The sequence below is a fragment of the Pan troglodytes genome, chromosome 5, assembly GCF_028858775.2.
Source record: "Pan troglodytes isolate AG18354 chromosome 5, NHGRI_mPanTro3-v2.0_pri, whole genome shotgun sequence".
In the NCBI taxonomy this organism is placed as follows: Eukaryota; Metazoa; Chordata; class Mammalia; order Primates; family Hominidae; genus Pan; species Pan troglodytes.
The window spans coordinates 163,491,755-163,518,220 of NC_072403.2; the positions used below are offsets into that span (position 1 = coordinate 163,491,755).

Consider the following 26,466-nt stretch of genomic DNA (forward strand, 5'->3'; position numbering starts at 1 on the left):
CTTTATATTAACATTCTTTTATTTTTGAACTCTAGTTGTTTTAAATATTTGCTATGGCAGATTTTTTGAAAATGTTGCTAAAGAGTACCTTTCTGAATATTTTTGTGTTTAATTTTTGGGTTTATTTCCATTTCTTTTGATAAGATCATGAGAAAGAAATTCACCAGGACAAATAGTATTAACTTTAAACATTTTTAAATGATACATATTGCCAAATACTTTTCCGGAAATTTTGTACCAGTTTATCTTTATTTGAGCAGTGTATTAGCATGTCTTTCTTATAGAACTATCTTTTCATATGATTAATAATGATAATAATAATAATTATTATTATTATTTTGAGACAGAGTCTCGCTCTGTCAGCCAGGCTGGAGTGCAGTGGTGTGATCTTGGCTCACTGCAACCTCTGCCTCCTGAGTTCAAGTGATTCTCCTGCCTCAGCCTCCTGAGTAGCTGGGATTACAGGCATGTGCCACCATGCCCAGCTAATTTTTGTATGTTTAGTAGAGACTGGGTTTCACCATGTTGGTCAGGCTGGTCTTGAACTCCTGACCTCATGATCGGCCTAGCCTCCCAAAGTGCTAGGATTACAGGTGTGAGCCACTGCACCTGGCCAATATGCTTAATTATTAAATATATTTAAAATGTTGCTAGTTTTAAAGATCAGAAATAATAATTAAATTTATATTTAATTGATGATGAGTGAGGTGGGACATTTCTCATTTTATTAGCCATTTATGGCACTTCTGATAATTGTTAGTTCTTCTATAGATGTTTTCTCTTAGGTCATTGGTTTTCTTACTGGTGTGAGTAGGCTCTTTGCATATTAAAGTTTTGATTCTTTGTATTATTTCTGAAAATATTTTTCCAGTTTGCTCTTTCACTTTAAATTCTGCTTACACATTTAAAAAATTTGTTGTCATCTGTGCACTTTTTCTTGAATGTTCTTGCATTGCTTTTGTGCTTAGAAAGTCGGCTATGGCTTTCATGTTTGTGTTGTTCCCCCAATTCATATGCTGAAATCCTTACCTCCAAGAAGATGGTATTAGGAGATGGGAACTTTGGGAGAAGATGATTAGGTTATGAGGGTGGAGGCTTCATGAATGAGATTGAAAAAAGAAAGCTTAGAGCTGTACTTACACATTATAAACCAAATAAATTTAAGATAGACTTAAAGCACTGAATATAAAAAATAAAATCAGGCCAGGCATGGTGGCTCACACCTGTAATTCCAGCACTTTGTGAGGCCAAGGCAAGCAAATCACTTGATGCAAGGAGTTCAAGACCAGCCTGGCCAACATGGTGAAACCCTGTCTCTACCAAAAATACAAAAAATTAGCCAGGTGTGGTGGCACATGCTTGTAGTCCTAGCTACTTGAGGGACTGAGGCAGGAGGATCAACTGAACCCAGGATGTCAAGGCTTAAGTCTACCATAATGTTTAGGGGGAAAACCCAAATACATTCCTATGAAAGTTAGGAACAAGACAAAATGTCCGTTATTGCTATTAATGTTTAACAATGTGTTATTAGTTTTTATGCTGCTAATAAAAACATACCCGAGACTGGGTAGTTTATAAAGGAAAGAGGTTTATTTGACTCACAGTTCAGCATGGCTGGGGAGGCCCCAGGAAACTCACAATCATGGCAGAAGGGGAAGAAAATACATCCTTCTTCACATGGCAGCACAAGGAGAAGTGCAGAGCAAAAGGATGAAAAGTTCCTTATAAAACCATCAGATCTCATGGGAACTCACTACTATGAGAACAGGGGTAACTGCCCCCCATGATTCAATTACCTCCTGCTGAATCCCTCCCACGACTTGTATGATTATGGGAACTACAATTCAAGATGATATTTGAGTGGGAACATTAGATTTGAGTGGGGACACATCCAAACCATATCAAATGTTCTGGGGTTATTAACCAATGCAATTAGTCAAGAAAAGGAATAGAGGTATAAAAATTGGAAAGAAGAAGGTGAAATTTTCATTATTTACAAATGATTTGCATGTTTACAGTGCAAAACCCAGGAGAATCTATTGAAAACAATCCCAAACAATAAGAAACATAAAAAAGATATTTAGGTACATATTTAATATATAGGAATAAGTAGACCCCATTTACAATATGACAAAAAGATAATATTTTTAGAGATAAACTACAAAATATAGTAAATCTAAATTGCTAATAAGAATAAGACTTCTTGGCTGGGCACAGTGGCTCATGCCTGTAATCGCAGCACTTTGGGAGGCCAATGTGGGTTGATCACTTGAGGTCAGGAGTTCGAGACCAGCCTGGCTAACATGGTGAAACCCTGTCTCTACTAAAAATACAAAAATTAGCCAGGTGTCATGGCACATGCCTGTAATCCCAGCTACTCGGGAGGCTGAGGCAGGAGAATTGCTGGAATCTGGGAGGTGAAAGTTGCAGTGAGCCGAGATTACATCACTGCACTCCAGCCTGGGTGAGAGGGAGACTCTGTCTCAAAAGAAAAAAAGAAAAGAATAAGACTTCTTGAACAAATGAGAAAAATGATTTTAGTTGGAAGACTCAACATTTAAAACATATAAATTCTCTATAGTTTATTTATAAAATTAACATGACCCCAGTAACAATATCGACAAAATTTTTTGGAATTTTCCAAGAAGATTTTGAATTTCATATGGGAAAATGAATATGTAAGAATAGCCAGGGTTATTCAGAAAAATAAGCCCTACCAGATACAAAATATATTAATGACCTCAGAGCTGCCTTTTAAGCCCTGCTGCCACTATTTTTTGTCTGTGTTTGTCTGTAGGCATCGCTGCTTTCTTTCAGATCCTTGCCTGCACAGGCCAGATCCCTGCCGCAGGGCCCTTGCATGGCCTTTTTGCTATTTGAATGATGTGGGCAGCTCCTGCTTCAATACCTCTTGACTGTTTCTCTTTTTTTTTTTTTTTTTTTTTGAGATGGAGTCTTGCTCTGTCACCCAGGTTGGAGTGCAGTGGCGCGGTCTCGGCTCACTGCAAGCTCCACCTCCCAGGTTCATGCCATTCTCCTGCCTCAGCCTCCCGAGTAGCTGGGACTACAGGCGCCTGCCACCACACCCGGCTAATTTTTTTGTATTTTTAGTAGAGACGGGGTTTCATCATGTTAGCCAGGCTGGTCTCGATCTCCTGACCTTGTGATCCGCCCGCCTTGGCCTCCCAAAGTGCTGGGATTACAGGTGTGAGCCGCCGCACCTGGCCGACTATTTCATTCTTATTTAATCATCACTTCTGGCTGGGCGTAGTGGCTCATGTCAGTAATCCCAGCACTTTGGGAGGCTGAGGCAGGCAGATCACCTGAGGTTGGGAGTTCAAGACCAGCCTGACCAACATGGAGAAACCCCATCTCTACTAAAAATACAAAATTAGCAGGGCGTGGTGGCACATGCCTGTAATCCCAGCTATTCGGGAGGCTGAGGCAGGAGAATCGCTTGAACCTGGGAGGTGGAGGTTGCAGTGAGCCGAGATCGTGCCATTGCACTCTAGCCTGGGCAACAAGAGCGAAACTCCATCTCAAAAAAAAAAAAAAAATCATCACTTCTTTAGGGAACTCTTTCCTTCCACCTCCTTCATCTGAAGTCATTTTCCTTTGTTAGCTGCCTTTTTGCCTTCCTTGCATTTATTTCATTTTGTAATTACACAATTCTAAGTGTGGTTGTTTGATAAATTCTCTTTCCCTTTTTAGACTGTCAGCTCATTGCCTAATCCAGAGTAGGCTATCAGTAAATATCACTTGGTGGACAATCTCCAGTCTGTTGGACTCTGAGGGTGACTTAGATTCAGCACCTACCTTCTAAACTCACTCATCAAAAGAGCTCTCCAAATGTAGTCCCTACTCCAGTGTCAAGGGAATAATATCTTAATACACAGCTTCTTTTCTTTCTTTCTTTTCTCGTTCATTCATTCATTCATTCCTTTTTTTTTTTTTGAGACAGGGTTTTGCTCTGCTGCTGAGGTTGGAGTGCAGTGGTGCGATCACAGCTCACTACAGCTTGACCTCCTGGGACTCAAGCCTTCCTCCCACCTCAGCCTCCCAAGTAGCTGGGACAACAGGAACATGCCACCACGCCCAGCTAATTTTTTGTAGAGATGGCGTCTCACTGTTGCGCAGGCTGGTCTGGAACTCCTGGGCTCAAGTGATCCTCTTGCCTCATTCTCCCCAAACACTGGGATTACAGGCCTGAGCCACTGCACCTGGCCTAGCTTCTTTTCTTAAAAAAAAAAAAAAGATGTTAGTCATTGAAAGAAATAATCAAATAATCATAGCCATTGGGAAACTTATTTTCCTAATAAATTTTATAAAATGGTATGCCATACATACTATAGGTGAAATCTCTTATAAGTGACGTATGTCCTCATATGGCCTAGTTTAGAAAATATGGTGTGGTGGTCAGGGTGGAGAAGACCCTCCGACTATTGAATGAGTCTGAACAGGATGTGGTTCTCTAATAAGAGATTCAGTTAAACTTTTTATGCTTTTTCCCCAGAGTACATATCTACCATTTTCTTGGTTGTGCTATGATTGGCAAACAGTAGCTATTACTAAGAGCTCCGAAGGTTTTGTTTGGCATTTTGTGGACTGAATCACACTGGTCATGACGCTTGTTGGAAAGTTATGAGCTTTAAGAAGACTTTTGCATTCATGACTATATCAAACAGTAGTTGCTGGTAGTGGAGTAGTCTCTGGCAGTCTTAAATAGATTTTATCGCTGAGCCTCCTGAGGCCATTTAGATACTCCAGGAAATCCTCCTTTATGTGACCTCTTTTGTATTCCTTCAAAAATGAATGGCTTTCTTCTGTGTCTTTCACAAAGACCACAGGCCTTGGAAACTCCATAGAGGTGGTGTAGATATCCAACCTCAGTAATAATTCTTGAAGGAAGCAGGCATATGGCATGAGTCAGATGGAAACAGGACCAGAGGGTTCAGTCTGCAGCCCACAGGCCAAACCCACCAAATCTGCTCTGCAGGTGTGTTTATTCGATTCATATGTGTTTCTTTTTTAAACATTTAAATCAGTTGCCAACCTGCAAAAACTGGGAATTTACACTTCAAAAAGTCTGGATATATGACTTGTCTTGAAAAACTGGAATGATTTGGAATTGGAAATTCCAAAATTGGAGTGGTTTGGCCAGGCTGGAAATCCTTATTTCTGTATCTGCAACCACCAGTGGAGCTGAGACCTGTTCCCTTCCAGATGGGCAGGGGCTGTCCATGTGTGACCCTGCCATCTCTCGTCTCACATGTTCATTTCAGTTGCCTTCATGATTCATGGATATGAGATTATGAGATTGAGAATATGATGGTTATGAGGTTATGAGACTGAGTATAAAAGGCATAGTGAATAGTTACAAAGGAGACAGCCTTTTACATTTATATCACATGATCTGTTTGATAAATAAATGAGACACTTTAATCAACAGACAAGAAATGAGCTGATCATCTTTGTGATCTGGACAAAGAAAAATAACGAAAACTGTCCCTCGTTACACAGGATGTAGCATTGTTCTTCTCTGATAATTCTTTGTTGAGTCTATTGATTCTGGGCAGAGGTCAAATACCATTTGAGTCGGGTGGAAGGAAAATCTTTTTTTGTTTTTTTGTTTTTAGAGGCAGTCTCTCTCTCTCTCTTGGCTGGGCTGGGGTGCAGTGGTGCAATTATAGCTCACTGAAACCTCAAATTCCTGGGCTCAAGTGATCCTCCTGCCTCAGCCTCTCAAGTAGATAGGACTACAGGTCATGACACCCTGCCTGACAAATTAAAAAAAATTTTTTTTCTTTTTGTAGAGATAGGGTCTTGCTGTCTCTATCTGGTCAGGCTGGTCTGGAACTTCTGGCCTCAAGCAGTCCTCCTGCCTTGGCCTCCAAAAGGGCTAGGAGTATAGATGTGAGCCAACACACTCTGCCATAGGCCAATTCTTAAATGACAAACCTCATCACCATCCTGGAGGAGCACATCATTTGTTCCCGAACTTTCTCCTGCCTCCCTTTGAACTTTGAGAATGAGAACCAAATGGTCTGAACATAACACTTCTCTGCGTAGCATGTTTGATATATTTGGAATACAAAGAATGCTTCTGCCTTTAATCTGGCTTTGTGCAGCTGCACGGAAAAGATCGTTTAACACTCTTCTTTATATTTTGTATTTTGGGGGAATTCTACCAGGAAACTTACGATCATCTTTCGGAAGTCCCGGTCACGCGGGAGCAGTTAAACCACTATCGGAATGTGGCTCAAAATGCTCGAAGTGAACTTGCAGCAACTTTGGTCAAATTTGAATGTGCTCAGTCTGAGGTAAGATAATGCATTTCCAGCACTCAGAAATGGGCCTTCTTAGCTTCTTATAAAATGAAACAGATCACGCCTGTAATCCCAGCACTTTGGGAGGCTGAGGCAGGCAGATCACGAGGTCAAGAGATCCAGACCATCCTGGCCAACATAGTGAAACTCTGTCTCTACTAAAAATATAAAAATTAGCTGGGTGTGGTAGTGAGCGCCTGTAGTACCAGCTACTCGGGAGGCTGAGGCAGGAGAATCACTTGAATCCGGGAGGTGGAGGTTGCAGTGAGGCGAGATCACAGCACTGCACTCCAGCCTGGTGACGGAGTGAGACTCCGTCTCAAAAAAAAAAAAAAAAGAAAAAAGAAAAAGAAACAGAATGTAGGAGTGATTAGAAATAGGACAGCGGGATATAGATTTAAGGCTTTTGGCAAAGTTGAAACTTGTTCTCTTGTGCCTATCCCCTAGAATTCCTGAAAAGTTATGCATTTGCCAGATTGTAAAGCTAGGTGGCTTGGGCTGAGTTCTGGATCTCAGAGGAGCTATACAGCCTTGAGAGATCTGGGGGCGCCTGAAGATGTTAAGTAAAGCTCCATGGGCCTCAGAGAAATTTAGCATCTCTCAGAATATCTTCCTTTAATGTGGCTTGCTTGCGATCTGGAGTTCTTAAGAGGGAATTCTGAATCCCTTTCCTGTGGTAGTTCCAACTGGCTGGGGAAATTCTAGGAAGAAGAGTGGGATCCATCTACCCTGTAGGCTAGCTCGGGTTTAGAGTGGAGTTTCTGAGAGTCTTCCTAAACTCATTCTGCTTATAGCCTGGTGGCCCCAAGGAGTTCTAGACTGGCCTGTGATTTCTCACTAAGGCTGCCAGGACCCCATAGAACGATGAGTTGATAATGTGTGTGTGAATAAATGTATGTATGCACACTCACAGTTCCAAAGAAGTACATGCTTTCATAACTTTTTCTCATAGGGTAGATCTGACATTTTAACTCAATAGGGCACATATATTGTTCAGCATTTTGATATCACAGAACTCATAAAAGTTAAAATGTTCTCTTTATATAAATCCTATAAGGGTTTTTCTTTTCTCCTATGTTTTTTTTTTCCAGAAATTTAAATGTTATTTTTATTTATCACTCACAATTAGAATTCAGGAGATAAGTGTGAGAAATATAGTGATATACGGAGTAGTCTGTATTTAAGTGGGGAACAGTTATGGCTGTGAAATCACAGATCATGTGGTTTGTAGGTTCCTTGTCTGACTGTTTATCAGCAGCAATAATAGCAATACAGATTTAGAAAATGTGGACCATTGCAAAATATTTTATTGCTTATACAATCAACATCATAAACGTCTCCTGAATGAGACTAAACAACATAAGACATTGCTCAATTGGTTTTGGAAAAGATATAATATAAAGTCCATTATGTAGGCATAATTTCTCATTTGGTAATACAGATACAAATATTAGAAAAAAAATAAAGTTAGATTAAGTCATGAATAAAAGAGTGAACATTTAAATGATGGCTTTGGGTTTCTTAAAGATACTTCAAACTTATGTTGTTAAGGTTTTTTTTTTTTAAACTTCTTTTCCATGTTAGCTTCGAGACCTCCGATCCAAGATGCTTTCTAGAGAAGTCTCCTGCCAAGAATTGAAAGCTGAAGTGGAGAGCTACAAGGAAAACAATGCCAGAAAATCATCTCTCCTTACCTCTTTGAGAGACAGAGTTCAGGAGCTAGAAGAAGAATCAGCAGCACTTTCCACTTCTAAAATCAGAACAGAAATCACAGCTCACGCTGCAATCAAGGAGAACCAGGAATTAAAGAAGAAAGTTGTAGAGTTAAATGAAAAATTACAGTAAGGATACTGCAATATATTTTTCGCTTTAGCTAGCATTAAAATACTAACTTCTGATAGCAAGATATGTCTTTGAAAGTACTGGCATTTTGCATTACTTGGCCCTTAAACTCAATTTGAAAAAAAGTTATTGACCTCGAATATCTTTGGAGTCTTGACAGATTTTTCCAAGGCTCATTTCTAAATGTCATCAAGAGTCTTAACAAATACAGCCTTGTCTTAAGCATGTTTATAGCCTATCAATTAGGGCTGCAAATGCTTATTTACACAATTTCGAAGATTTCTCTAAGTAGAGTTTAACCCTGAGCTTGTGGGGTAGTACACAGAGGTAGGTATTTATTTAGTAGCCAGTTATAAAAATATCCCAGAAGCTAGACCACTCCAGATCACACTGAACATTCATTAGATTTTATTGCTAGTTTATGCAGAGAACTCATGAAACCTAGGTTTTCCACACTTCATTCTGACAAGAGGTGATTATTGAGACAAAATTGCGAATGAGTTGTTCCTAAAATATATTTGAAAATTCTACGAATGAGTTAAATATCTTTAGTAACAAAATACGTGATATTTATTTTACTTATTTCATCTTAAAAAAATAACCCAATACTTCCAGCCCCTGTCCTCTTTCTCTACTTCCACTTACAGCAAAAACTCCTTAAACATTGTATGTATGGCCGGGCATGGCGGCTCACACCTGTAATCCCAGCACTTTTGGAGGCTGAAGTGGGCAGATCACTTGAGGTCAGGAGTTTGAGACCAGCCTGGCCAACATGGTGAAACCCCGTCTCTACTAAATACAAAAATTAGCTGGGCGTGGTGCGAGGTGCCTTTAATCCCAGCTACTCGAGAGGCTGAGATAAGAGAATTGCTTGAACCTGGACAGGTGGAGGCTGCAGTGAGCTGAGATCACACCACTGTACTCCAGCCTGGGCAACAAAGAGAGACTCTGTCTCAAAAAAAAAAAATGTTGTATGTATTCATGGTCTCCAATTTGTCTTCTCTCTCTGGAATCTGCTCCACTGAAACCACTCATTAAGGTCATCAGTGAGTGCACAGTGCAAGTTAAATGGTCAGTCTTATCTTACTTGACCTATCAGTAGCATCAGTTACAGTTGATCTTTTTCTTTGAACCGCTTTCTTCTTCTCTTGGCTTCCAGGACTTTACACATGCCTAAGTTTTTTCTTTTTCTAATCTTACCTTTCTAGCTAGTGTCTTTCACTGTTTCTCCTCATCTCTTTGGCTTTCAAATACTGGAGTACCTCAGGGATCAGCCCCTAAATCTCTTCTCATTTGTATCTAAATTTACTCTCTTGGTGATATCATTTAGTTTCATGGCTTTAAGTATCTAAATGCTGGTGACTCCCACATTTCTGTGTCTAGCCTGGATCTCTTCCCAGAGCTCAAGAACCACATATCTTACTAGCTACTGTATATCTCCATGTGGATCTCTGACAGGCATCTCAAACTTAATGTGTCCAAAACGGAGCTCCCAGTGTTCCCACAAAATCCTTCTGCACTTTTCCTCATCTCATGTGATCATAATTCCATTCTTCTAGTTGATCATTTCAAAATTCTTGCTATCAAACTTGGTTCTCTTTCTCTTTCACCCTCCATGTCTGATTCTTCAGCAAATCCCATCATATCTATCTTCAAAACAAATCTAAATTTTGTCAGTTTTCCATTATCACCTTTATTGTCACTAACTTGGTCCAAGCCACCATTAACTCTCATCTGGAGTATTGTAATATGTATCTGTTACAGCAGCATCCCACTCCTGGTACTAATTTCTGTCTTAGTTGGTTTGGGCTGCTAAAAGAAAAATACCATATACTGGGTGGCTTAAATGACAGAAATTTATTCCTTGTAGTTGTGGAGGCTGGGAAGGCCAAGATCAAGATGTTGGCCTATTCAGTTCCTGGTGAGGGTCCTCTTTCTGGTTTGTAGATGAATGCCTTCTTGCTGTATCCTTACACGGCAGAGAGAGAGATCACCTCTCCATGTTTCTCCTCCTCCTCCTCCTCTCCTTCCTCTTCCTCCTCCTCCTTCTTCTTCTGCTGCTTTTTTTTTTTTTGTGTGTGTGACAGAGTGTTGCTCTGTTGCCCAGGCTGGAATGCAGTGGGTGTGATCTTGGCTCACTGCAACCTCTGCCTCCCAGGTTCAAGCAATTCTTGTGACTCAGCGTCCCAAGTAGCTGGGATTATAGGTGTGCATCACCATGCCCAGTTAATATTTTGTATTTTTAGTAGAGATGGGGTTTCACCATGTTGGCCAGGGTGGTCTCAGACTCCTGGCTTCAAGTGATCTGTCTGCCTCAGCCTCCCAAATTATAGGGATTATAGGGATAAGCCACCACGCCCAGCCAGTGTCTCTTCTTATAAGGGCACTAATCTCATTCACGAGGGCTCCTCTCTTATGACCTAATTACCTCCCAAAGGCCCAACCTCCAAATATTATACCATCATATTGGGAATTAGGACTTCAACATATGAATTCTCAGAGGACATAAATATTTGGTTCATAGGAGTGGTTTTCCTGCCTCTGACTGTGCCCCCTGCAGCCAGAGTGATCCTGTTAAAACACAAATTAGATCGTGTCAATTCTTAGCACAGAGTCCTCCAGTGACTTCTGTTCTCATTCAGGGTAAAGACAGTGTTTTCTATGAGCCAAAAGGCTCATCCTGACCTGGTTTTGCTACCATTCTCCCCCTTTTTCTTTCTATTCCAGATCTCTGGCTTCTTTGCTGTCCCTTGAACCTGACAGACCTGATCGTACCTCAGGACCTTTGCAATTGTTAATTTCTTTTCCTGGAAGCCTCTTCCCCCAGATATCACATGGCTGCCTCCATTTCCTTTAAGTCTTCACTCAGATGGCACTTTCCAAGTGAGATGTTCCATGAATAACATATCTAAAAATTTACTCCTCTAATATCTCTTGCCCCTCTTTCCTTCCTGCTTAATTTTTTCTCTCTAGTCCTATTATAATGTACTATACATTTTACATATATTAATATTTTGATTATTGTCCATCTTTCCAAATAGAACGTAAGCTCCATGAGGTCAATAATTTGTTTTTCAGAGATGGGGATCTCACTATCTTACCCAGGCTGGCCTAAAATTCCTGGGTTCAAGTGATCCTCTCGCCTCAGCCTCCCTAGTAGCTGGGACTACAGGTGCACACCACTGCGCCTGGCTGGATTTGTATCTCTTTTGTTTACTGTTGTATCTTTAGCACCTTTAATGGGGCTTGGTGTATGATGGGTACTCAATAAGTATTTATTAAATAAATGAGTAATAAAAACACTATATGCATATTGTAAAAAATATTTTCTATACAGAAAAGTGCCAAGAAGAAATTAATAATTACTTAAAACCTTATGATTATAGAAAAGCTATAATTAATATTAATATTTTATTGAACAGATTTTTCAGAAAATCATATACAAATGACTTTAGGTAGTGTACTATTTTTACTGAATCATATGTTCTAAATATATATATATATACATATATATAAAAAAATATATAAATATATATATACATATATATAAAAATATATATACATATATATATATATATATATATTTTAAGACAGAGTCTTGCTTTGTCACCCAGGCTGTAGTGCAGTGACATGACCTTGGCTCACTGCAGCCTCCACCTCTTAGGTTCAAGCAGTTCTCATACCTCAGCCTCTTGAGTAGCTGGGATTACAGGCATGTGCCACCACACCCAGCTAATTTTTGTATTTTTAGTAGAGACAGGGTTTTGCCATGTTCGCCAGGCTGGTCTCGAGCTCCTGACCTCAAGTGATCTGCCTGCCTTGGTCTCCCAAAGTGTTAGGATTATAGAAGTGAGCCACTGTGCCTGGCCATATGTTATAAATATTTTAAAAACTCATTTAGTATATAATTTTATTTATTTACTTATTTAAGACAGGTTTTCACTCTGCCACCCAGGCTGGAGTGCAGTGGCGCAATTATGGCTCACTGCAGCCTTGACCTCCTAGGCTCAAGCAATCCTCCCACCTTAGCCTCTTTTGTAGCTGAGACCACAGGTGCATGCCACTACACCCAGCTGATTTTTAAATTTTTTTGTAGAGATGGCGTCTTGCCATGTTGCCCAGGTTGGTCTTGAATCCCTGGCCTCAAGCAATCCTCCCACCTTGGCCTTCCAAAGTGCTGGGATTACAGGCGTGAGCCACTGTGCCAAGCCTAGTACATAATTTTAAATGGCCCATTGTATTCCATTGCTTGAAATACCATAATGTACTCAATCACTTTGGCTATTTCTACAGGCTCTTAGGTTAGTTCCACTAAAAAAATTACTATAAACCAAGTTGCAGTGAATATCTATGTGATTCATATTTTTAAATTTCTGTGATTATTTTCTTAGGGTAGATTCCTGAAACTTTGTTGGGTCAAGTGAATTGCAAATAGAAATGGAAGTAGTTTAGAGACCTTTGGAATGGAGAAGAAAGATTGAAATCTTGGGGTTAATGTATGGAATCCTATATGTATATCAATCAGCACCATACAATTAATTATGCCTTTCCTGGGTCCAAAAGACTGAAGAGTTTTACCTTTCATATGCTAAAATAAGAACTCAGAAATATAGTGAAGTTAGTCTTTTATCGTTACACATTTTTCTAAATAGAAATCTGATATGCTTTGAGTATCTGCAATTACATGCTTTGTTAATCTTTGAATAGCGTGAAGGAATTTGCAGTAAACACTCAACATGGTAAAAAGGAAAAGCAATAATCATGTTTATTATCTTGGATATTTAAAAAATGACACTAAATTACTGAAATGATTCTAATTTGCCTTTAAACTATGCCTATTTTTGACAATCTCTTAGTTGCTAACATTTAAAGCATTAGAAATAGGCCATACTATTTCAACAAACCTATCTGAGATTTGAAATAATATATTCATAATGGACCATAAATTTCCTTTTTCCTTGACTGACCAATTCTAATACTCTCCTAATGCTCTTTTTTTCCTTTTATTTTTCGTTGACTTGTAATAATTGTACATATTTATGGGATATGGAGTGATATTTTGATACATGTATACAATGTATAATGATCAAATCAGGGAAATTAGTAAATCCATCATCTTGAACATTTATCATTTTTTTGTGTGTGAACATTCAAAATCCTCTCTACTAGCTATTTGGAAACTAAATTCTTGTTAACAGTATTCACCCTACTATGCTACAGAACACTAGAACTTACCCCTGCCATCTAGCTTTATAACTTTATAACTATCTTTATAAGTTTATAGCCATTGACTAACCTCACTGTATCCTCCTTCATCCGCTACCCTTTCCAGCCTCTAATAATCAAAATTCTACTCTGCTTCTACGAGTTCAATTTTTTGTAGCTTCCACATATGAGTGAAAACATGAGGTAATTATCTTTCTGTACTTGACTTATTTTGCTTAACATAATATCCTCCAGGTTCATCCATATTGCCACTCCTAACAGGATTTCACTCTTTTAAAAGGCTGAGTAGTATTCCGATGTATATATATCATATTTTTTTTCCCGTTCACTCACTGATGGGCACTTATGTTGATTCCCTATCTTTGCTATTATGAATAGAACTGCAGTAAACATGGGGGTTCAGATATCTCTTCGATATACTGATTTTCTTTCCTTTCTTCCAATACACTTTAAAGACTGAGGGCGTGTGAAAACTAATAATGAACTTTGCTGGTGATTGAACACATCTCCTTTCCAGAGGCGAGAACCTTCTGTGCTTTTGATGTATTTGTTATTATAGTTATGCCTGGCCATGAACCAGGACCCTTATAAATCACTGTATTGTAAAGTTTGAAAATAAAATGAAGCTTGGTTCTCTAGAACCAATGTGGTAGCACTCTCCTTCCCCATGAGGCCCCAATGAAGACCCATGGCTATGTGGATTGTGTGTGCTCTAGACACGTGCCTCCATTTTTAGAGATCCTAAAGGGCTGAGGCTAGGGCAATTCATTTCCCCTCCTGTTACTAAGTCCACAATGCCTTGAAGATTTCCTTATATTTCTGCAAAGCACAGGTGTCCCGAAATTGCTGCCACTTTTCTCCTTCCTTTATAGGGCTTTATAGGGCTTCTGTGACAATAATTTGCTCTGTGTCTGGGAAACTGTGTTGTGTTGAAAATGACAATTATTTCCCCCATAGAGCTTATATTCTGACTTGGTTTGATGAATGTTATCTTCCATGGTGTTAAATTCTGACTTATTTGTTATTTGCCTAACAGAAAGTGTTCAAAAGAAAATGAGGAGAATAAGAAACAAGTTTCAAAGAATTGCAGGAAACACGAGGAATTTCTGACTCAACTGCGTGACTGCTTGGATCCAGATGAGAGGAATGACAAGGCATCAGATGAAGATTTAATTTTAAAGGTGTCTGTATGCAGATTAAAAAGTCTATAAATGTAGTGGTGATTCTGACATGTGGCATGAAAGGAAGTGCTGTGGTTGAGTTTGGAGGTGGCAGGAGAATGGCACAGTAGACCAAGTATAGTATTAATTAACTGTATGACTTGGGACAAGTCACGTCACCTGCCTGAGCCTCAATTCCAGGATCTTTTCTAGCATTATTGGAATTAATTATTCTCCAAAAGAGATTAATGGCTTTGTCTAAAATATATTTAGGTTGTCATATAGAGTTAATTACTCATTGTAACCATTTGCTTTAGGGAGTTTTTTTCCTTTTAGTTACAGCCAGACATATACTCACACAAGCAGCTGCATGTCATTTTTAGGATACTGATTGAGTGTGAGATCTAAAGTACTTTAAAAATTTACATTAAAACCAAATAGTGGCTGGGCGCGGTGACTCACGCCTGTAATCCCAGCACTTTGGGAGGCCCAGGCGGGCAGATCACCTGAGGTCAGGGGTTTGAGACCAGCCTGGCCAACATGGAGAAACCCCGTCTCTACTAAAATACAAAAATTAGCCAGGCATGGTGGCAGGTGCCTGTAATCCCAGCTAACTGGAAGGCTGAGACAGGAGAATCACTTGAACCAGGAGGCGGAGGTTGCAGTGAGATCAAGCCACTGCACTCCACCTGGGCCACAGAGTGAGACTCTGTCTCAAAAAATAAACAAAACAAAACAAAAATAGCAAAAATTCTACTTTAATGGTAGATTACCATTAAGTCAGAAATAAATAATAATAACTGAATAATTCACTTGGCCCATAGTGCTTCATTAGGGTACCTGAAAGTATTTGGTTCTCTTTGGCTATTTACAAACCTTTCATATCCTTGCTTCCTGACAGATTTCCATACAGCCGTTTGTTGTTGTTTTGTTTTTTTGTTTTAAATTTAGAGACAAGATCTTGCTCTGTCATCCAGGCTGGAGTACAGTGGTATGATCCTAGTTTACTGTGGCCTTGACTTCTTGGGCTCAAGTGATCCTCCCGCCTCAGCCTCCTAAGTAATTGAGACTACAGGCATGCACCACCATGTCTGGCTAATTATTTTATTTATGTAGAGATGAGGTCTTCCTATGTTGTCCGGGCTGGTCTTGAACTCCTTGCCTCAAGCAATTACCCCACCTCTGCCTCCTGAAGTGCTGTGAGTACAGTTGTGGGCCACCATGCCCAGCACCCATGCATCATTTTTTTTTTTTAAATGGAGATGAGGTCTCACTATATTGCCCAGGCTGGTCTCTAACTCCTGGGCTCAAGCGGTTCTCCCACCTTGGCCTCCCAAAGTGCTGGGATTACAGGCGTGAGCCATCACGTCTGGCCTATCATGCAGCCATTTTTGAAAACCACCTCTCAGGTGTCTACTAGTGAGCTTCCCAAATGTCCTCTCTGAAAGCCACAAGATGACTTTATTCGACTTTGGGAAGTATTCCACTTTACGGATGGGTTTTGATAGCTGGGACCATGGGTCCACCTGATGCTCTCATGGGTGCTGGATGCCTCTCCTCCTGCTCCCTATGGCTAACTTGTGACCGGGAACTCAGCTGTAAAAGTCCACTTGTAGTTTGAGAATTATCTTTCAAACCAAATGATGGGGACAAGAAAAGGGAATTCAGAAGCTGCTTCTTCCGTGACACACTTTTCTCTATCGGACACAATCTCCAGGTGCTAATCAGGGTGTTTCTACTACATTTATCATGTCCTTGTCTTTTCTGTATTTCTAATGCTTTGACTTCCGGGGTCTTGCTGAGCCGGGAGAGCCTGCCCTTCCCAGCAGAGCTTTCACGTGTGAACTGATCAATCCAGAGCCCACTCCCCAGCCACCTCCTACAACTGGCTGTTACCTGCAGATTACTGCCCCTTGCCCTAAGCCCCCCAGACAGCTCGGGTCAGCCCCTACACCCCAAGAGCCACTGAAATCATTCAATAGCCAACCCTAAGTCTGCTTACTCTGCTTTGCTTATTCCTTCCTGTGGAGGCGACAATAAACCCTCTCGCCCGCTTTTCTCCCCGCTTCTTCTGCCTCCTGACTGGCCCTGGTGCTTCCCCATGGCCCTGTGTAGTGTGGTGGGTTCCTGCCACTTGGGAACAATGAATAAGAAACCATCTTTTTGATGGCAATTTCCTCCTGGGATTTGTTGGCCTCAGCTTACCTGAACAGTAATGGAATCTATATTTCACGACACAGGGTAGGAATCTGGAGCTTTGGCATCTCGGCCACGTGAGCAGGTGCCTGTCTTAAAAAGAAAAAAAAAAAAAAAAATTGGCCCAGATCAGGAAGTCTGCTGTCTTGACCAAGACTTCAGCCTCATTAGGTGTTCCTCCAAGAACAAAATGGCTCTGGTTTCAAAACTGTTCCTTCGCTTTCACACGCCCTCATAAACACGTGTGCACACGCATTCCCAAGGAACCATGCATTCCTAACAATTAGACATTCATTCCTTCATTTCACAAATATTTAGTGAGTGCTTACTATATGCTAGACACTGTTCTGAGTGCTGGAGAGATAGCAGTGAATGAGACAAGACTATGTCTATGCTCGCCTAGAGATTTCATTTTCAAAGGGTAAGGATAGTGAAGAAATAACCAAATAAATATCTACGATTGCTCCACATGGTGAAAGGTGCAATACAGAAAAACAAATCAGGATGCAGGGATAGAGAGGGAAGCAAGTCACAGGTGTTGGACACTGTCTGAAGAGCGCCCCCGTGAGGTCGGGAGTTTTGAGGGCCATTGAGGAGAGAGATCATGCAAATGTGAGGAAGAGTGTTGGAGAGAGAGGAAACAGCATGAGTTGGGAGTGGGGCACCATGTTTTCAGAGCATTGAGGCTCAAAGGTATATCACTTCCACGGAGAGTCTCAACACAAATGCTGGCCCTGTCCTGAGGGGTCTCAAGTCACCCTACAGGCCTCCCCCTGGCCCTACAGAGTGAAATTGTCTGTATGGCTCGTTCCCTGAGGTCAAGGAGCCTGCTGGCTTTTATTTTCCCCTTGTAAATCTTATAAATGCTCCCAGTTAACCATTCCAATGCACAACATAGTGAGCAAAAGCCCTGCTAATCTCAATTCCCTATGATAAACACTGAGCTGTTATTCAGAATTTTCCTATGCTTATATTACATAGAAGAATATTTTTTTAAAAAGCATGGCCGTGTGTTCTCTGTATTTCCTCCAGTGCCACATGGTGACTTGGCTGCAGAAGGTCTGAGTGGACATGGGCTGAAGGCAAGTCCCTTGCTTCATCGCCTACTGTAGCCTCTGTAGAGCTTCACCTTACCTGGTGTATTTAGCAGGTTTGCTGATGTGTGTTCCGTCGGGACGCTTTTGGCTTCATTATCCTTGCCTTGTGGCCACCTTTTGGATAATTTGAATTTGACCCCCAGGTCTAAAACAGAGTTTACAGGCTGCCTTTGAAAATGTGACCTTTCCAGTCCATGTAGGGATAGTGCTCTTACATTTTTCATATGATAATGCAGTCTATAGATGTGACTTGCTTAGAGAAAATGATGAAATTGTTAATTTTTATAGGACGGCTGTAATTGCTTTCTCTTCAGCTTAGAGACCTGCGCAAAGAAAATGAATTCGTGAAAGGACAAATTGTTATTCTTGAAGAGACTATAAATGTCCATGAGATGGAAGCAAAAGCTAGCAGAGAAACGATCATGAGGCTGGCTTCAGAAGTCAACAGAGAGCAGAAAAAAGCTGCCTCCTGTACTGAAGAGAAAGAGAAGCTGAACCAGGTATGATATGTGAAGTATACGTGTGCATCTGGGACCATGTTGAAGAAGCAGAAATGGAAGAGACGGATGTCAGATAAGTGCCCTAGAACTACTGATTACGATTTTTTTTTATTGATCACAATTTTAAGAGCCTGCACTCAGCAAGAGGGTTGGGGGTGACATGGGACAAAGTGACTTGAACAGGCCATTGGCTATATATGTACATTTAAAAATTTTTTAATTTAAATTTTAATTAATTAATTAATTAATTTTTGAGAAGGAGTCTCACTCTGTCACCCAGACTGGAGTGCAGTGGCGCGATCCTGACTCACTGCAACTTCTGCCTCCCTGGTTCAAGCAATTCTCCTGCCTCAGCCACCCAAGTAGCTGGGACTACAGGCACCCACCACCATGCCCAGCTAGTTTGTTTGTTTGTTTGTTTGTTTGTTTTGTTTTGGACAGAGTCTTGCTCTGTCGCCCATGCTGGAGTGCAGTGGTGCTATCTTGTCTCGCTGAAGCTCCGCCACCCTGGTTCACGCCATTCTCTCACCTCAGCCTCCCGAGTAGCTGGGACTACAGGGGCCCGCCACCACGCCCGGCTAATTTTGTTTTTTTGTATTTTTAGTAGAGATGGGGTTTCACCGTGTTAGTCAGGATGGTCTCAATCTCCTGACCTCGTGATCTGCCCGCCTCAGCCTCCCAGAGTGGTAGAATTACAGGCGTGAGCCACCACGGCCGGTCTAATTTTTGTTTAATAGAGACAGGGTTTCACCATGTTAGCCAGGCTGGTCTCGACTCCTGGCCTCAAGTGATCTGCCCACCTTGACCTCCCAAAGTGCTGGAATTACAGGTGTGAGCCACTGTGCCCGGCCACATTTTTTTTAATAATTGGAAAAAAGGAATACAAAACACTTAAAATTAAAGAATTTGTAGAGAAGATGTCTTACTTTAGTTAAATTATAGGATCTTAAAAAGTTTAAATTGAATATATTTGAACAAATAGGTAATATATTTACAAGAAACAAAATTCTAAATGTACAGGAGTATATGGTGAAACATGTTCCCCATACCCCTCTCCCCAGCCACCCAGTTCTCTTCAGAGGCAACCTCTCTGTTAACAATTTCTTTCTTTAAAAAATTTATTTGTAGAGACGGGGTCTCACTATGTTGCCCAGGCTGGTCCTAAACTCCTGGCCTCAAGTGATCCTCCCACTTGGGACTTCCAAAATGCTGGGATTACAGGCATGAGCCATTGAGCCCTGCCCCAGTGATTTCGTATATACTCTTCGGGAAATATTTTACACACATATATACATATTCTTTTAATTTCTTTTTAACACAAATGTTGACACACTCTGCACACTATATGTTTCTCTTTTTATTTATTTTTTAACACAAGTGGCAATATACTATACATTATTATCAATACAGCTATTATGAGTAATCTTATATCATTCTTCATGTGGGAGGATATATCAGTAAGACAAAATCCAAGAAGTAGACTCGCTGGGCCAAAGGACATGGACCTTGTAATTCTGACAGATATTGCCAAAGGGAAGTGACTGAATTGTAAACTTTTATTTACACAATGAATTGGCTGATCTTTTCAAATGATCTGCAACCTATTTGAGCTATTTAATACCATATGTATTTTTTAACACTGTATAATCCCTTAACTATAATTTTGTGATAAAGAAATTTATTATGGGATTAATAATAATGATCCATTTCCAAAAGCAAAAACGAGCGTATACAATCAGTTAATAAAAGTACATAGGAAAAAAGTGAATGGCAGTGGCCCAGCAGATGGAATTTAAGATCAGCTAAGGACTGATGCTGATAAAGGGAGCCTCCTTGCGGGTGAAGGGCTAGTGGTGGCCCACAGGCTGAGGAGGGGCCTGGGGAATTGGTGGGTGCAGGAGAAGGAGTTGCCTTTTCAGGAATTTCTTTTGGGCCTTTTCTGTCTAGTGACAGCCACACTGAGGTGAGATGGGAAGTTGGAAAGCACAGTCATGATGATAATTTCTATTTTCAATTAATTCCCTGCATCAAAAGGCCCTTCGCACCACTAGCTTTATTCTCCTGACACATTAACTCTGTGGAAAGTGCAAAGTTTATTATTGTTGTCAATGCCCTCATTGTCAGCTTGGGCTGCCATAATACAGTACCATAGACTGGGTGGCTTAAACAACATAAATGTATTTCTCACAAATCTGGAGGCCGGGAAATCCAAGATCAGAACCAACATGGTCAGGTTCTGGTGAGGGCCCTCATCCTGCATGTAGATGGCTGCCTTCTCCCTGTGTCCTCACATGTCACAGAGAGAGCACGCAAGCTAAGTGCTATGATGTCTTTCCTTCTAAGGGCACTAATCCCATCGTGAGCCCCACCCTCAAAACTTCATCTGAACCTAATCACCTCCCAAAGGCCCCACCCACAAATACCATCACATTGGGGGTTAGGACTTCAAAGTATGAATTTTGGGGAAGACACAAATCAGTCCATAGTATTAGGTTGGTGCAAAAGTAATTGCGGTTTTTGCAATGACTTTTAATGGCATCAACCTAATAACTTACCATTATTTTTCACCAACATTGTCTTTTAAAAAATTTCAAATATATATATAGAAAGAGTGAAGGAATATGACAATGATCACCCACCCACCATCCACCCAGATGCAACAATGGTTAGCATTTTGTTTTATTTGCTTTATTATTTTACATAAACAATATATATTTGTTATTGTTTATTTATTGTTACATAAACATAGATATATTTGCAGAATCACTTGAAAATAAGTTGCAGACTTCATAAGTATTGCCTCTAACTATGTCAGCATATTTATCCTAAGAATAAGGACATTGCCCTATGTAACCACAATACCACTGCTGCATCTGAAAGTTAACTATAATGCTGGATACCATCTGTGGTGGTTTTCAAGCACACACATTTTTTTATATGCTTCCTCTTGAGCACGGTCTGGACTTAGTGATTCCCTTCTAGTGAATAGAATATGTCAGAAATGATGGATATCACTTTTGATATTAGGTTATAAAAAGGCTGTGGCTTCTGTCTTAAATACACTCTATTGATCTCTCTGGAGTCACTTGCTCTTGAGGGAAGCCAGGGGCCGTGGTGTGAGGTAGGTCTAGGGAGAGGGAAGTCAGCTACCATGTGGTGAAGACAGCCACCTCTCGGGAGGCCCATGTGGTAAGGACCTGAGGCCTGTCAGCTACCATGTGAGTGAGCCCAGCAGGGAATCGTCCCCTGGTCAATCCTGGGGAGGACTGCAGCCCTGCTCAACAGGTTGGCCCTAACCTTAGGAGAGCCCCTGAGCCAGAACCACCACCAGCAAAGTCGTGCCGAGATTCCTGACCCATAGAAACTGTGAGATAATCAGTGTTTGTTGTTTTAAGCCACCAAGTTTGGCTTAGCTAATAATAATCTAGTATCATTCCACATTCAAATTTCACCACTTGCTACAAGAATGTCTTTTACAGCAGTTTTCTTCCCCAAATTTGGAACCTACCTAGGTTAATTCACTGCATTTGTTGATTAGTGTCAGTTTTTTTTTTTGGTGGTTGTTGTTTTAAATAGCATTGACATGTTGGAGAGTCCAAAGCAGTGGCCTGATTTTTTCTTCACTGTGTGGTTTAACTTGTTTCTCTATATCCTGTAAACTTAAAAGTTGGATCTAGAGGCTGGATTGGATTCAGGTTAAGGCTTTTGGCAAGAATATTACATATTATATTTCATATTGCATTCTATTAGAAGGCAAATAATGTTAGAGTGTTCCACTGCTGGTGACGATAAGTTTGACTACGAATCTCTTTGGTGTAAGGGTACATTTTTTCTCTTCTGCAGTTAAGTTTCTATGGGGTGATCATTATCAGGTTATTCCTGTTCCCTCTGACTTTACCTAGTGATGTTAGCATACACCGATTCTTGTCTGGATTAACTATTACATCATGGGTAGCAAAGTGGTGATATTCTAATTTTGTCATTCCTCCCATCTATTAGGCAGTAGTCTTCTCTAAAGAAAAGCTTTCTTTATTTTCTTTCCTTTTGTTTTCAATTCTATGGACACATGGGTTTTTATTTATTTACTGTGTTATAATCAATTATTCTCTTTCAGTGCTCCAAATTCTCCAAATTTGTCTGGCAGAAGCTCCTTCAGGATGTACCCTGTGACCTTGTAGCATGAATCCTTTAGTCTCTCAAGTCTTCCTTGATCTCTGGCTGAAGAAGTCATCACAGGCTCTCTTGCAATATTCAGGCCACTGAACTAAAACCAGCCAAATCAGCCAATTCTTTTTTTTTTTTTTTTTGAGACAGAGTCTTTCTGTCTCCAGGCTGGAGTCCAGTGGCATGATCCCAGCTCACTGCAACCTCTGCCTCCCAGGTTCAAGTGATTCTCCTGCCTCAGCCTCCCTAGTAGCTGGGATTACAGGCATGTGCCACTATGCTTGGCTAATTTTTTGTATTTTTAGTAGAGAGAGGTTTCACCATGTTGGCCAGGCTGGTCTCGAACTCCTGACTTCAAGTGATCCACCCACATCGGCCTCCCAAAGTGCTGGGATTACAGGCATGAGCCACTGCGCCTGGCCTACCAGCCAATTCTTTAAAGAGCTTTGGTTCCTAATACTGGTGAATGGTGCTTAGAAACCAAAATTGATGATTTATAAATGCTCATTTATTGAATACTTACCATTAGCACAGTCATTGTGCTAATGACCAGAGAGGTTATTCACTTTGCTCAAGTTCACACAGCTATTAAATGGCAAAGCTAGGATTTGAACCCATATCATTACATTATTGTACCTTCAGCAATAATCCTCTTTGCATATATATTCACAGTTACATCCTACATACAAGTCTGATGCCAGAAACTATTTATTAGTCAGTGGAACAAAAACAATAAATAGCCATACAAATGTCCTCAGTGAGTAATTTTAATTCAATTATAACTAGTAGTTATTAAATTATCAAGATTTGAATATTAGGGGGGAGAGGAGGGGTTAAAAAAGACTTGACTATTAGGAAGAATTTTATATTTATTTATAAAAATGCATCTCTAGAGATAAGTAGTAGGAAACGAGTAAGGAAATGTGTTGTAATAGCACATTCAAAAACCAGAACTTATTCCTCTTCTTATATAAGTGTCTTCACTTGTAATGACTGATGCAATGTTGTTCAGACTTTGGAAACACATTCACTTTGGGATGAAGTTCCTGCCAAAATCATAAAAATTGTAAAAAAAAAAATTATATGGGCAATAAAAAAACTTGAGGTCTTTAATAAAGTACTTTATTCATAGGATTGTGCCTCCCAAAGATTTACTACTTAAAAATACCATCAGGTGGTTTTACTGACACATTAACAGCCTCAGGAAGAGTCTTCATAATGCTTTCTAAAGCTCTGTTTTTGAGGTAGGAAACTTACTTTATTAGTGAAGTCCAGAAGGACTGCAGAAGTAGAAGTAGCCACAGGACTAGGGTGTGGTTTCTACATAACTCAGCTTTTCTGATCTGCTTGAAGACTCTACTTCAGTTCCTTCAAGAAAATTTCGCAAATAAAAATCCAAGTGATTTGTCATATATATGATAAATATATTACTTAAAAATATTTGAGTAGTTCATATTGAAGTATGTCTTAAAAACTACCAAAAGTTGGTACTTGGTACTTTTTCCCTTGGTTTTCTTGAAATAACCTACTGAGGAATAACCTATTTGAGGAAAGTAGTCATTTTGCCTGGGCAAGCCACACACCCATTTCCTATGAATTACAGAAGTTAAAATCAATGAGATCAGAAACTAAACTTCCATGTTGCATTTAATTCTACTAGCAAGAATTAAAGCTAGGAAATAAAGTGGTGTTAGAGTCAGGCAGGCCTGGATTTGCAATGATGTCAGTTCTGCCTTTTTTGTTAGCTTACAGTGAAGTATGTAAGAGAGATACTGCACAGGCCAGGTGCAGTGGCTCAAGCTTGTAATCCTAGCACTTTGGGAGGCCAAGGCAAGCGGATAACTTGAGGTCAGGAGTTTGAGACCAGCCTGACCAACACGGCAAAACCCCATCTCTACTAAAAATACAAAAATTAGCCAAGCGTGTGGTGGGCACCTGTAATCCCAGCTACTCAGGAGGCTGAGGTAGAAGAATCGCTTGAACCTGGGAGGCAGAGGTTGCAGTGAGCTGAGATGGCACCACTGCACTCCAGTCTGGGCGACAAAGCTGGACTCTGTCTCAAAAAAAAGAGAGAGCAAGACAGAGAGACACTGCACAGAGCGGTTAAGAAGCTAGGCTCTTTAATTAGGCTGCTTGGGTTTTTATCCTGGCTCCAGAATCATTCGGCTATGTGATTGCAGGCACGTAGCTTGATCTTTTTGGACCTCAGTTTTTTTTTTTTTTTTTTTTTTTTGTGAGACAGAGTCTCGCTCTATTGCCCAGGCTGGAGTGCAGTGGTGTGACCTCGGCTCACTGTAACCTCTGCCTCCTGGGTTCAAACGATTTTCCTGCCTCAGCCTCCCGAGTAGCTGGGACTACAGGCACCTACTACCACGCCCAGCTAATTTTTGTATTGTTAGTAGAGGTGGGGTTTCAATTCACTATGTTGGCCAGGCTGGTCTCGAACTCCTGACCTCGTGATCCGCCTGCCTCGGCCTCCCAAAGTGCTGGGATTACAGATGTGAGCCACCGTGCCCAGCCTGGACCTCAGTTTTTAAAATCTGTAAAATGGGAAAATAAGGCTCTCTTACTATTACGTTAGAATTAAATGATAAAATATACATAAAATACTTAGGACGTGTCTGGCACACAATTGGTGTTCAGTGTTTTCATTTCCTTTTCCTAGTTATTTACTTTTACCTAGGGATAAAATAAACATGAGATTAATTTATAGTCATATGGAAATAGTTCCTGGAAGTAAGAAATGACTAGATGAGATAGACTACTGAAGAAATTACAGACCTCTTTACAATTCTAGAATCATAAAGTTGGAAGTGACCTTCAGGCCATTTAGAATCTAGATCATCTAACTCTCTATGTGAAATAAGAATCATGTTTTAAAACAATTTCCCTGACTAGTTAATGTTCAACCTTTCCTTTAACTCTTCTAGAAACGGGGAACTCACTACTATATAAGGAGGTCCGTCTCATCTATGTGAACTGTTTAACAGTTCCGTATTGTAGCAAGTCAGGATTAGAGTCTCTATAATTCAACTCCTCATCCTGTTACTCACTTGTGAAATTTCACTGAATAAATGAAAATCCGTTTTCTTATGGCCACCCTTCAAATGGTTAAGGACATTTATTATGGATTTCTAAGTCTCTTCTTCTGGCTAAACAGCCTTAGATCTTTCAAACTTTTCTTACTTGAACCCTCCTTCTTATTGCCTGTGAGGCTGGGGGAGTTCTAGTCTGTGGGTGAGGAATTAAAATGAAAACAAACACCAAATAATATCTGCCCATATTATACAAAATTAAAGCTGGATTGGGGATGGTGGCGTATGCCTGTAATCTCAACACTTTGGGAGGCTGAGGCTGGCAGATCACTTGAGGCAAGGAGTTCAAGGCCAACCTGGGCAATATAGTGAGATCCCCATCTCTATAATAAAAAGAAAAGCTGTTTATAAGTCTCCTACAAAATGACTTATTCTCTTTTTTAGTTCTTTTGAAAATTACCATTAAGACTTTAAAGTGGCCAGCCATGGTGGCTCACGCCTGTAATCCCAGCATTTTGGGAGGCTGAGGCAGGCAGATCACTTGAGGGCAGAAGTTCAAGAACAGCCTGGTCAACATGGTGAAACCCCATCTCTACCAAAAGCACAAAAATTAGCTGGGCATGGTAGTGCATGCCTGTAATCCCAGCTATTGGGAGGCTGAGGCATGACAGTCACTTGAACCTGGGAGGTGGAGTTTGCAGTGAGCTGAGATTGAGCCACTGCACTCTAGCCTGGGCGACAAAGCGAGACCCTGTCTCAAAATAAATTCAAACAAACAAACAAAAAACTGAAACTTTAAAGTAATACAATTTTATTCCTGATTCATCAATTTGAGGCAGTATTTGGCAAAGACTTTCTGCTATGAAATATGAAGAATTTCATGCCTCCTACTGTTTTTATTTATTATTGCTACACGATAC

The 26,466-nt window shown here is 40.4% G+C and overlaps 1 protein-coding gene across 1 annotated transcript in view; it reads left to right on the top strand.

The window, feature by feature from the left end:
- CCDC170 (coiled-coil domain containing 170) overlaps positions 1 to 26,466 on the top strand; it is a 128,348-nt gene that overhangs the window by 40,228 nt on the left and 61,654 nt on the right. The window contains exons 2-5 of the mRNA XM_527540.9: positions 6,192 to 6,320; positions 7,911 to 8,167; positions 14,431 to 14,575; positions 18,162 to 18,347. Of these exons, the coding sequence (XP_527540.3) occupies positions 6,192 to 6,320; positions 7,911 to 8,167; positions 14,431 to 14,575; positions 18,162 to 18,347 (717 nt within the window). The remainder of the gene's footprint in view (positions 1 to 6,191; positions 6,321 to 7,910; positions 8,168 to 14,430; positions 14,576 to 18,161; positions 18,348 to 26,466) is intronic.